Source organism: Caenorhabditis remanei, chromosome II (genome assembly GCF_010183535.1).
Source record: "Caenorhabditis remanei strain PX506 chromosome II, whole genome shotgun sequence".
Classification (NCBI taxonomy): Eukaryota; Metazoa; Nematoda; class Chromadorea; order Rhabditida; family Rhabditidae; genus Caenorhabditis; species Caenorhabditis remanei.
In genome coordinates, this window is record NC_071329.1 from 10438460 (window position 1) to 10451085 (window position 12626).

The window sequence follows — 12626 nt, forward strand, 5'->3', positions numbered from 1 at the left end:
ATTCATGAAATATCTTCTTCATCCTCTTCTTCCACCAAACCGAGAGTTATTCGAGTCTGAAAAACAAAATAAATTGAATTAATCTTTATGGATTTCTAGTCAGAAAAAGAAAGAGCTCTAAAAAGGAGCAGAATTGATGCTGATTTATCTGAACAATTGTAAAGTAATATGAAAACGAAATAACCTCATTTTTGTCTGATCGAGTAGCCATTGCAGACATTACAGCAGCTTGATCAACCAAAAAATTTGATGGTTTCTGAGCAAGACGAAGAGTTTCTTGAAGACGTGCTTCTGCTTTCCGAATTTTCTCAGTACATATATCTCCATCTGGTTTGAACCATTTTTTGAGATAGTCTCGGAACAACTGAAAATCGAATGGTTTGAAAAAGGAAAGAAGAAGATGAACAGGTGATCAAATACATGAAAAAATATGGCATTTGCCATTTTTAAACAATATTTGAGGAGGTAGAGGCGGATAAAAAAGAGTTTTTAAACAGAAACTCACAGTTGGTCTTGCACAAATTAAAACGAAGGCCATCCATCCGAAAAGAATACAAATTCCAAGATAGAATGTGTTGCGATCTTCAACTTCTTCACGGAGAAATGGATTGGGAGACATATTCTGAAAGAGAAATAAATTAATCTTGAAAATTTTTCAAAAATCTTTTCTGAAAAATTAGGTTTTCTTTCGTGAAGTTCTGGTTCAAAAACGAGAATCTGGCTCTTTCTCTTTCATTTTTCCCTACTTTTATGGTCGTTTTCTTCTCACAAAAAGTGTCCCGAGAGACTGAAAACTTTTCATTTCTCGAAAGAAAAGGATTCATCTAATTTAATGATTCATTTTATAAAGTGCATTTCTTATTTTCAGTTTGGAAAATGTCAAGCAATAAGGTTTTACTCAAAGTTTAAAAGAACTCTCTTTTCAAAAGGAAAATCGAAATTGAACAGTTATGAAGAAATAGAAAATTGATGTTGGAACTCGTCAGATAATTGGATTTCTTTGTTCACTCAATCTTGTTTTTTTTGGTAACGAAAATTAAAGAAATTATACTGAAAAAAGAGGATATTTGAGTTTCATATAATCTGGATTCCATCAACGATGTCAGTAATTATCCGGCATTTATCTATAGAATGTTTTATGAAAGTTTAATACTGAAAAGCTAGAAAAATGAAAGTCCAGAATGTGAATAACAGTGAACAATTCACCGGATTTCCTGTAATTTCCTGTGAAAATAGAGAAAGTTACCACTAGTCAGTCGATGTCATGCAAATCTTCGAAGCCACATCATCTCGATGAAATTGGAAAATCTTTTTCGCTTTCTGCAAAAAATACTGAATACGAAGAAGTTATTTTCGTGTTGACAGACAAAAATCATCCGTTCAAATCGGAGACGCAGAAGGATGAATACTTCCAAAATTAGAGTGCGGGAACCGTCTCGTTTCGGATTTCTTATTCTTCCATCTACTTCGACGACGACAAAGAAAAAGAAAAGAAGACGTAAAAATTCAGAAGGCGAGCGCAAGATGTTTAATTTTTGAACATGACCGACTCAACCGGAAACGGGTGTTTCTGGTTAGACTTTTTTGGGGAAAAACGTTTTCAATCGAATAAAAACGAGAAAAAATTGAATGATGAGCTGGTTTTGGGGGTTGCATATTTATGAATGAGAGTATAAATGAATATGATGATGAGAAGTGAATAGAGGGAAAAAATTTATGAATGGTTAGTTGACGGAATAAAGGAAAAATGAAACGATGAATATGAATGAAATGAAAAGAGTCAGGTTCAATATGGTTTCATAGTTCAATTGATGAATTTAATTTCATTTTTGACAGATATTCAGAGCTAGTACAGTAAACTCCTGCTCCCTCATAACTAATTCGAATATGAATTCGATGATCTGTCATTTCGGAAGATGATTCTTCAGAATCAAGTGATCTCGAAAACCAAACTCAATTCATTCAACCCTCTCAAAAAATGCCTGTGGTCCTTTCTCTCATTTTTCAAAAGAAACAAGACCGGAAGTTAGAGGGCAAACAAGAAGAAATGTTTGTGGATTCTCGTGTGAACCGAGCAAAACACAATGAAAGTTTTCAAATAAAAACCTCATAAAATGGTTTTTATAAGTACTGAGAACCAGTGTTTTGTGAGCTTTGGGGGGAGGAAAACTTTTGGAAATTTTGAAACTAAAAAAAGAGCTTTTTTGAAAGTTAAACTTTGGATTAGGAATAAAAAAGTGAATCATTGATGCAACACATCTCCATTTGTAAGTGAAATGTTATGGAGATCGAAAATAGAAAAACAACTGATGAAACCCTTTTCTGTACTGAAAAGAAGAGAAGAAGCCATTCAGTTATTAGTCTGTTCCGATGACTCTTTTTTCTTTGAAGAACAAAGAAAACGAGCAATAAATGAAATGAGATGATAGTTGAGCAGGAGAGAAAACGGACCCGTTTCTCTCTCTCTTTCCGAAATGAAAATGAAACACACGTTTGTGACGTCACAGAGAGAAAGAGAAGGTTCGGACCAGAAGACGGATTAAAGAGTACTCAAAATGTAGAGAGAACGGGAAAACTGACAAGTGCTTTCTTCTTTTCAATGGACACTCTCTCTATGGGGTCACACCTTTTTCACCTTGTTTGTCAATTATTTCTAACTGGTTGAATAGAAGAAATGGAGTAGTTGAAAAGAATAACCAAACGAATGTCTGTTTTTTCAATTTTTAGAACTGACGAGGACGAAGAAAATAGGAGTTACTGTATGATAACATAAGTTTTTGGTTTTCATTTCTAATAGAAATTTGAAAGAAATAAGGAAAAGCAGAACCTGAAACTTTTCGGGAAAAAAAACATACATGGAAACATCTCGTTCAATTCAATATTGGAAAATAAATGCCGGAATAAATCGAGACTACAAATAGATAATACACGTTCAGATGAATGATCGGGAACTTCAGACTGAAAGTTTTTTAAAGATTGTTTGATTATTCTGAAACTTCGTTTTCTTCATTTCTCGGGTAAACTGTCGTGCATTCCAATTTAAGAAACAAAATCAGATTAATTCGTACTTACTATATCCATCAACCTCCAAAAAACAAAAAAAACAGAAGAATCCTAGAGTTATGAAGGAAAAAAGTAGAAAAAAGTAGAGGTAAACCAGGTGAAATGAATCAAAAAAAGTTATAAGAAAGAGAAAGGAAAAGGAAAAATAGGAGAGAAAGAGTGCTTATTCATCATGTTGTTATGTTCAACTATTTTCTTTGTCCCTATTTTTTTATAATAAATTTGTTCTTGTTTCTTTTAAGATTCCAATTCTTTCGGCTTTGTTTCGGTTTTGAAATTTTATTAATTGGTCCCCAGACGACTGGAAAAAGTAGACTTGAAGAAGAGGAGATTTTCTGTTTGAGAGGAAACAATTTTCAGACGATAAAGGATAGATAAGAATGGAATTTCTGAATACTTCGAAGAAATAAACCATTATTTCCTGAAAGAATGGATATATTCTATGAATACATTGAAATAAGAAAAGTGCTCCAATCTACGTCAGAATCCAATCTTGTCCTTTCTGTCTTTCTTGCAAAACGAGCAATTGTTCAAGAACTTTGACCTAGTTTTCTTTTTGAGGACAATAGCTGCTAAACTAGTTTAAAGAAAAACTAAAAGACAATTTTATCGGATTCTTTGAAACTTTTCAAAAAAGGTCATTTCAGAATAAATATTCTGTCGAAATGAGGTGGAGGACTACGTAAAAAATTCGTGTCGAACACGCAAAGTGGCGAATTTCTTTCGAAAAGACGTTCGTTTCTTCTCTTCTGTTTTTTGATTTTTCTAACAAAACCTTTGAAAAAGTGACATGTGCTCATTGTTTTTCAGTAACTATGAGCTAAGTATGATATAAAGAACTCTCTTTCTTCCGATATCTTCTCTTGGGTCATGTGATTGATCAGAAATCAGACAAGATGAAATTAAGTTGAAGAAAATCAGAATTTCAGTGGAAAAATATGTTCGAAAATAAGATAGTGAAACTATTGTACCAGAACCAGAGAAGATGATCAAGGAAGCAAATAAGTCTAATCTGATTAGAATGAATGTTGACGAGTAAGTACTATTTGAAGAAAGCAGGATACTGTAACCTCGATTGTTAACAGAATCTGGAAGAGACTTCTAGAAACATCGAAACAAGAAGAAATCAATACATCCGAAAACAAAAACTGACACAGGTGGATTGTGGGTGGCTCAGCAGTTCAATCTCTCATTCTAAACGGAGCAAAAAAGAGAGTGAAGAGAAGAAAGAGAGTATTATTGGTTGTAAATTTACACCGCATCTCTTCCTCTCTTTCGTCACGACAATCAACTTCTTGATAGCTGAAGTAAATAGAAATGAGGAAAAACGAACGAATTGGATAGTTTCAGAGAAAAAAAACGAGGAGACGGGCCAGTAAAATCGTATAAATGTTGGGAATAGTTTGATTCAATTGAATGAACTCTGGATGTTTCAAAAGTTTTTAGTTCCTGGTCTTGATAATTTGTTTAGTTTTATTAGATCCCAGTTATTGTGGAAAAATGTTTGAGAAACGAGTCATGTGACGAGGAAAATAACCAAGACAATTATTTAAATGATCATGATATTGTAAGATTTATCTCCGGATTACTGTATACAGTGAATATGAGATGAAAATCCCTGTTTTTAATTCTCATAGGCACGACTAGTACACGTGGACTAATTAAAGTATTTAAATTTCAGATGGAATACTAACTGATTGAAGCTTTTCCAGAAGTTTGAAGAACTGTTTCACTTTTCTCTAAAAACAGAGAAAAACAAACAAGTCTGAAAGTCTTTCGAATCATTGAAGCATAACTTGTTATGAGGTCAACAACTGCAAGAAGTCACTTCCTTATTCCGACGAAACTGCAAAACCGGAAACTCAGAAATTCTGTTGCTCTGTAAATGATCTTGAGTCAAAACCAAAAATCGCAAGTGGTCCTTCCAAAAAAGAGAACCCACGAAAAGATGGAGAAAGAAAAACGTTGTGTCTATATGTGACATACATGTGTGTGTGGGAAAAAAACGGGGATGAAGTGTGTTGTTTGATGGCTGCTCGTCGGAAATATGTATAAGTTTTTTCGTGGGTGCACCACCCCTGAAGAAGCTGACGAACCAACTGAACAAGTAGTTGTGAAGACGAAGAGGAAGATATGTTGAGAAAGAAAAAATGAGATGTGGATTCTATGAATTTGTGAAAGACATTTGAGGATACTGGAAGACAATTGTTGAAAAGAAGATGCAGATGTATCCTATTTTCTTATTGAACACAAAATATCCGATTTCTTTGAGAAGAAAAGGCGCTAATGGGTTCTAACAATCAGAATGAGCAACTCTTGGAGCCAAGAGACGACTGCGTCACAATGGTTGAAACTATTGAGAAACACGATGGATTCATCACGGAACTCATGATGAATGTTCTCAATCTTCAAACTTTTGAGAAAATGAATAACAAAAATGACAAAAGAAAACAAAATATCAAGTTTCAAATCAAGACCAAACGGGTCAATAAAATGAAATGAATCCATCATCATGAGATAGTTAATACTTATTTGGAAATAGATGAACAGTGAGATCCACGCCGTAAAGATTATTGAGAGTAAGACGGCTGTGAATATCGAAGTCAAGAATCCATTCAAACATTCAGAAACGGTGAAACAACTAGGTGTATGCTGCGGCTGAAAAAGACAATTACAACACCAACAGTATACTTTTTCCAATAACTTGTTTTATTCAATGACTTCGATGGAAAATTTGACAGTTTCAATTTCATAAATTTGCAACTTAACATTGTTTTGTTGAATTTCCAATACAATTCCTCCATATTTCGATGTCTTCTGATTGACCAAGTACTTCTCTTTCAAAATACTTTCAATTGATTCTAAATCTTGATTTTCTGATTTCTCAAAAGTGATTCTGGTTCCAATCGTCCTCTTTTCATAGATCCATCTTTCACATAATTTCAATACTTCCTCTGAACTGATTTCTTGATTTACACTCAGAACTTTAAATTTAAAGCTCATAATGGCTTGAATCGGAAGGGGAATTCTTGTTTTTATACAAAGTTCCCAAGCAGAAGAAATCTGAAGAATTATTTTCCCATTGACATTACTTCGTTCGATTATAACTCACAACATCTTCCGATAGAACTGTATTATCTTCTCCATCCAAATCAATTTCAACTTTCTCAATTGGGTGAAATCGCAAACAATTGAACCATGTTGTATAATCATATCTTGAAGAACAAATCGATAATTTCCATTTCAGATGATGAACTTTTAGTGGTTCACACAGTTCAAGACCATATGGATGATTCTAAACATTTTGAATATGGATAGCTTTTCAAAATGATTTTTACCGTAATGTCGAGATATCGGATCGTTGTTCCCGAGCGGTTCAAATAGAACTCAACAAGTTTTCTGAGTAATTCATATCGACTCAAATTAAAATAATATTTTTTTGTCACAACTTGCTCTCTTTCTCTCCAAACCACTGATGATTCAGGAGAGTCTTCTTGAATATTCCAAATATATTTTCCGCCAATAATAACTTGACTTTTGGGAGAACCATCCGATATCACAAACGACTCAAAATTCATTTTCAACCAATTATGAAGATTGCGAAATTGTGGATCAATTCTCGAAAGTTGGCTTCTGAAAGACATTGCCACACACTTTTTTGGAGTTTATAGTTTTCATTCGTACCGTTTTTCCAACGAAATATGCTGAAACACATCCTTCCAACAATCGAAATTCATTGGGAATAGCTGAATACAAATCTAATATTTTGTAGAGGAAACAACGACTATATGTATACAGCAATCACGATAAGACTCGTAGTAAACCTTCACCCAATTCGCCAACTGTGGCTCTCCTTTCTCTCTCTCTCTCTTTAGCTGCGAGTTTATTCTCGACAGGACGGACTATTTTTTTTTAGATTTCAGTTCTTATCAATCCTTTCTCTCAAATGTATCAAACTGGAAACGTCTAGATCAAAATGGTGCATACTATTTTGCGCGTGAGTACGGTGAGAAAGTACGCAAACACCGCTTACTGGCGGCAAGCCTCAATTTCGGAAATTTCAAGCGCGTGAACTTCATTTTCATGACATTCTTTGATAAAGAATGTTACCGCAAAAACGCACGTATGTGCTGCTGTTTTATGAAGGTTTTCATTTTCCCCAACTTCCTCGCATTCTTTTTATCCATCCTCGCCTAAACTGAGAGTTTGCAGAATGCCTCCACGAAAGATAAAAAAGGATCCAGAGGTTACGAAAATTGTTGACGCTATCGAAGAACCTCGTAGGTTTAAAAAAGTTGTATTCTTAACGTTTGCAACATTTTTCAGTCCGCGAACTAATTGATGATTTGAAACGAAAACTTTACAAAGCCGCAAAAGACACAGCACGAGCAGAAACAACCCGGATTTTGTCCAAGATTCCGAAAGAATATCACGATATGCCAATCAACGAATTTCTCCAGTCATCACCAGCTGGCCTGCTCGAAGCTCTGAAAGGTCTCGAAATCCAAGAAGATTCTGATACTGAGGTGGAAAGTGAGCAGAGAGGTACAGAAAACATTGAGAATCAAGATGAAATGGAGATGGACGATGCGGCACATGAAACAAGCATTCCGATTGCTCATTCAGGACAGAATTCGTTAGTTTTTAACCCATTGTAATGAAGTAAAGTTAAATTTTCAGTGGTAGAAATACGGCCACGGAACCGCACCGCAACGAGATAATTACACCAGCCGGACATGTTTTCCCGATTCCAGTTCTTCATCCGCACAAACCTTTCCGTAATCCACATGCTCACGAGGAAATCGCTTTTTCAGTGAATGGATCACCTTTAGTTTTGGCAGCAAATTCGACTAACAAAAAGAAGCCAGTGAGATCAACCACGAAGAAGGGCATCGCTGAATCTGGCCTCCTCGTCCCAAAAGATGAAGACCTCGGTACTTCCGTCTAATACCATTAAACAACACTTGTATGTTATCAACCTTCTTCGATCTCCTGGAGAGAATATTTTGTAAATAACTTATTTACTAGGAATAAGTCCGAATATTGAGTTTCATTGAACCTCCAATCAAATAAAATTTAATATTTTATTACTGGAACTCCTAATCTTCCCCAATTTAGAACTTTGTACACTTCATTTTTGTTCCGTTATTTAAAGTTGTAAAAAAAAAAGTTGTTGAGGGTTATAACTAAAGTTGTTGAGGGTTATAACTCAAATCAATTGGCTGGTGTTGTTTGATGCCATTTGAAAAACGACAGAAACTAATTTGTTTGTCTTTTTGATAACTGAAACGAGAAAGAAGAAAACAGAAATGCAAACATTTACTTGACACTTTTCGAAAGAACAATTAATGGAAGATAAGTGGGAAATTTAGAACCCCTTGTCTTCATGAGAATTCAAGTGTTTACGAATTTCTGGGATGCTGTCCACCTTCTCATACCAGGCTTTGATTTCCGGGAATCCATTCAAATATTCTGGCCACCACCCAATGAGAGATCGCATGTTATCACAAATCATTAAATCGGCGTATGTGAGTCCTCCGGAGAACAAGAATCCGCTGTTGCTGGATTTCAGAAACTTGACGAGAATTGCCAAGAACTTATCTCTTGCTGGAATCAATGTTTTTGTCTTTTCAGCTTCAGTGTCAGTCTGCATTGCTCCAAGCTTCCCATAGTAGTATGGCTTGATTTCAGTATAGAAATCCTTGAACTGATCGATGAGAGCATCGGCGAGAGCTGCTTCTTCTGGAGTCTTTCCAGCGTATCCGAACTTGTTGGCGAGATAACGTGCAATAGCCATGGATTGTGGAATTTGGAGTCCAGATGATTTCAACTCCAATACCGGCATTTGTCCAAATGGCATCTTTGCCTTTTGGGCTGGCCAATCGGCCTGTTCGATACGGACGTCCTCAAATTTCGTTCCGGAAAGAGCGAAGAGCTGAAATAGTTTATGATTGGAGGAAATGGACGATAGGAGAAAAAACCTGTCTGGAAACATCGCCCAATCCACGTCCATTGAAATAATAGAACTTGTATTCAGCCATTCTCAGGTTCAAATGAGAGCAGACACCGATAGTAATCTTCTTTTCGTCTTCTCTCTTTTATACCAATCGACCACGTTTTTCCGTCTCTTCGACACTCATTGTCTCTTATCTTGAGTGGAGAGATAGAAGAAAAGAAAACGTGGGGGTCGAATGGTTGTTTGGAGGTTTATGAGATAGGAAATGAAAAGATACGGGAGAATAAATAGAGATTCATGGAAATAAAGAGATGGAGAGAGACACATCACCTACCATCTTGATATTGGTTCTCTTTTTAATTCGAATTTGTAATTGGATATGGTCATGATTCATGATCTCGGAAAAATGATGATAATTCAAAGTATGATTTCGATTTGAATTTACCAAAAGATCAGGATATTTTATAGGGAAGACCTCTGTTTTCTGAATTAAAATGCTGGAAGGCACAGAAAACAATGAAAGAACACAATTGTTCTACAGTTTCAGGTTGGCATGATTTCATTTACCCCGTCTTTAGGAGAAAAACAGATATCGCCCGTCAGGCTGCGTCAACCGACGGGTTCAATAGATTTGTCACAAGAAGCAGATCAATAGAATTTCAAAATATTTTATTCGTCGTACAATAGCTTATACAAACATCAGACAACTGAATCTGGTCTTGTTTCGTTATGCTCCTTGATTTCAGGAATCGCATTCACTTTCTCTCGGAATTGAACCAATTTTTTGTTTCCCTCTGCAGCCACATCGAAAACTCCCAATTTTTCCATTGTTGTGATGATATCAGCAATGACGAGATCTGCCCAAGTGACACTATTTCCAACTAGAAATCCTGACTGACTCTTTTCCAGAATCCCATTGAGAATCTTGAAGAAACCATCTCTTGCTGGCTCGAAAACTTCTGTTTTAACTCGCTGAATTTCCGCAGCATCACCCCCTCTTTGAGCCATTATTATCTGACGAAGAGGGGTCACAAAGTCTTTGAATTGGTCAACGATTGCATCAACCCATGCTTCTTCTTCTGGAGTCTTTCCTGCGTATCCGAACTTTCTTCCCAAATATCTCAAAATTGCAGCAGATTGTGGGATCTCAAATCCATCGACGGTAAGGAATGGAAGTTGTCCAAATGGAGTTTCTGTAATCACCCAATGATCTCATTTGAATGTAAAAAAGAAGGAAACTCACTTGGTTTCAATGCTTCCCATTCTGGAGTTCCATTTTCAATTCTGACGTCTTCAAACTCGACATGAGCCAATTTGAAAAGCTGGCGAGCTGGTTCAGCCCATCCGCGGAGATTGAAATAACACAGTTTGTATTGAGGCATTTTTCGATGAGAATTGACAAAAAACCGCTCAAATCCACGTATTTTATACACGAAGTGTTTCGAAAATCTCCGAAATTTTCGAGAGATTAGAGAGGAAAAGGAAAGAAAGACAAATAGAAGTGTGGCTTGTGGTGTCTCATTTTGACGAGAGAACCGTGGTTTATGTCTGTTCACTGGAATCAGAAAGTTGTCACAAAATGTTTATCACAAAAAGTAGAAGAGAAAAGGGAAAATAAAATTAGACTTCTGTGTCCATTCTCGTTGCAATATGATCTTCTAGATCTGGAGTTGAGTATATCTTCTCCACGTACTTCTTTAGATTCTGATGACCAATATTATCGTCGTCCAACGCCTTGAATTTCTCTAGACTATGAAGATTATCAGCCACCACTAAATCAGCCCATGTCAGTCCATCTCCAACGAGATATCCAGATTTGTTCTTTTTCAGAATTGCATTCAAATGGCAGAAATATGCATCTCTTGCTGGATTGAATATCTCATATCTAATCTTCAAAATTTCTTCTTGTGGTTTTCCAGCTCTAGCTGCGAAAAGTAAAGTTTTGAAAGCAACGGAAAAGTCTTTATACTGATCAACAATGGCATCTGCCCATGCTTCTTCTTCTGGAGTCTTTCCAGCATATCCAAATTTTCTTGCAAGATATCTACAGATTGCAGATGATTGAGGTATATCAAAGCCATCAACATTTAAAACTGGTAGTTGTCCAAACGGGGTCACTGTAACATTTTATCGAGCATTCGATTAAATAGGCTAGTCTGAAACTCACTACTTTTCAGATTCTCCCATGAAGACTCAGTGTCTGCCATTGGAATTCTGACATCATCATATGGAGTATGAGATAAATGAAAGAGTTGACGAGCAGGCTCTGCCCATCCACGGAGGTCAAAATATGTCAATTTGTATTCCGGCATATCTGAAAAGTTGACAGTTTTCAGTGTAGAAACCCAAATCGAACAGAGGAAATGTATTAAAATGTGGTAAACGCTCAAAGAGAAAGTATCCGAAACTTGGTTTTTGACTTTTGAGAATTTAGAGAACTAGAGAAAACAAATTGTTCATAAATCGAAATACTGGGCACAAAATTTAAAACATAGAAGGTGGGATCCTTGTTTCTTGTCAATGAATCTGATTATTTTAAATTTAAAAATAAAGACTGCGAACAGAAAAAAATACTGTGACTCTAGTAAACGAAAGTACAGACTGAAAAGCAACCTTTTATTCAGGAGTCACGTTCCCCTAAAAAACAAAAAATGATGTTATTTGACGAGAGACAGACAAGCAGAACTCCTCCCCTTTCAATAGAAATTTCTGAATGTTGTTTCTATTCGAAATCATCAAAGATCAATTGTTGTTTACATGGAAAACGTGTTGATGGCGGCGGTCTCAAGGTAATATTATATTTACGATAAAGGTGTTCAGATAGTTTTATTCAGGTTGAAAAAAGAGAAGAGAGATTTAATAAAAAGAACAAATTAAATTTGAGAATCTGGACGAGAGGCGAGATAGCTCTTGAGAGATGGTTGAGTATACACTTTCTCTCTAAGAGCAGCTAACTTTGGTTGCTCGGATGCATTGAAGAACCCAAACTTTTCGAGTGATTCGATGTTTTCAGCAATCACGAGATCAGCAAAAGTGATTCCATTACCAACAAGGAAACCTGATTTGTTCTTCTCTAAAATTCCATTCAGAATCTTGAAATATGATTCCTGAGCAGGTTTCACAACTTCTGAAGTGATTTTCTCAATCTCTTCAGCTGACTTTCCTCCACGTTGAGCAACGATCAATTGCCTGAAAGCCCCGAAGAAGTCCTTGAATTGATCTACGATAGCATCAGCCCATGCTTGCTCTTCTGGAGTCTTTCCAGCGAATCCGAACTTTTTGGCGAGATAACGAAGGATTGCAGCAGATTGAGGAATCTCAAATCCATCGACACTCAAAACTGGAATTTGACCGAATGGAGTAGCTGGAAAAGTTGATTTCAGTTAATATAGTTTCCAACGAAGTCAACTTACAATCTTTCAATTTCTCCCATGATCCATCTCCAAATGTGATACGTTTATCTTCAAATGGAACTCCAGCAAGGTGGAAAAGAAGACGAGATGCTTCAGCAAGTCCACGAACGTCGAAGTATGTCAACTTGTAGGAAGGCATTTCTGAAATATTGAATGGAAAAACTAGAGAAAAGTTGAAATAAACACAAACAATT

General features: G+C 36.0%; 7 protein-coding genes across 7 annotated transcripts; 1 reads left to right on the forward strand and 6 right to left on the reverse strand.

The window, feature by feature from the left end:
• Positions 1–2: 2 nt before the first annotated feature.
• GCK72_005830 (uncharacterized protein) lies at positions 3–619 on the reverse strand (the record flags this gene model as incomplete). Its single annotated transcript, XM_003108966.2, has 3 exons — positions 3–56; positions 185–364; positions 506–619. 3 exons carry the CDS (start codon positions 617–619, stop codon positions 3–5), a joined length of 348 nt encoding a protein of 115 aa, XP_003109014.2.
• Positions 620–5772: 5153 nt separating this feature from the next.
• On the reverse strand, positions 5773–6707 carry GCK72_005831 (uncharacterized protein; the record flags this gene model as incomplete). The annotated part of the gene is made up of 3 exons (XM_003109041.2): positions 5773–6126; positions 6176–6358; positions 6402–6707. 3 exons carry the CDS (start codon positions 6705–6707, stop codon positions 5773–5775), a joined length of 843 nt encoding a protein of 280 aa, XP_003109089.2.
• Positions 6708–7276: 569 nt separating this feature from the next.
• Positions 7277–8011, forward strand: GCK72_005832 (uncharacterized protein; the record flags this gene model as incomplete). The annotated part of the gene is made up of 3 exons (XM_003109069.2): positions 7277–7343; positions 7390–7699; positions 7744–8011. 3 exons carry the CDS (start codon positions 7277–7279, stop codon positions 8009–8011), a joined length of 645 nt encoding a protein of 214 aa, XP_003109117.1.
• A 420-nt stretch (positions 8012–8431) lies between these two features.
• On the reverse strand, positions 8432–9104 carry GCK72_005833 (uncharacterized protein; the record flags this gene model as incomplete). Its single annotated transcript, XM_053725360.1, has 2 exons — positions 8432–8998; positions 9045–9104. 2 exons carry the CDS (start codon positions 9102–9104, stop codon positions 8432–8434), a joined length of 627 nt encoding a protein of 208 aa, XP_053589554.1.
• Positions 9105–9718: 614 nt separating this feature from the next.
• On the reverse strand, positions 9719–10401 carry GCK72_005834 (uncharacterized protein; the record flags this gene model as incomplete). Its single annotated transcript, XM_003108923.2, has 2 exons — positions 9719–10212; positions 10263–10401. 2 exons carry the CDS (start codon positions 10399–10401, stop codon positions 9719–9721), a joined length of 633 nt encoding a protein of 210 aa, XP_003108971.2.
• Positions 10402–10639: 238 nt separating this feature from the next.
• Positions 10640–11331, reverse strand: GCK72_005835 (uncharacterized protein; the record flags this gene model as incomplete). The annotated part of the gene is made up of 2 exons (XM_003108850.2): positions 10640–11136; positions 11187–11331. The coding sequence occupies 2 exons, from the start codon at positions 11329–11331 to the stop codon at positions 10640–10642; spliced, it is 642 nt and encodes a 213-aa protein (XP_003108898.1).
• A 561-nt stretch (positions 11332–11892) lies between these two features.
• On the reverse strand, positions 11893–12571 carry GCK72_005836 (uncharacterized protein; the record flags this gene model as incomplete). Its single annotated transcript, XM_003108759.2, has 2 exons — positions 11893–12383; positions 12433–12571. The coding sequence occupies 2 exons, from the start codon at positions 12569–12571 to the stop codon at positions 11893–11895; spliced, it is 630 nt and encodes a 209-aa protein (XP_003108807.2).
• Between the last annotated feature and the right edge of the window lie 55 nt (positions 12572–12626).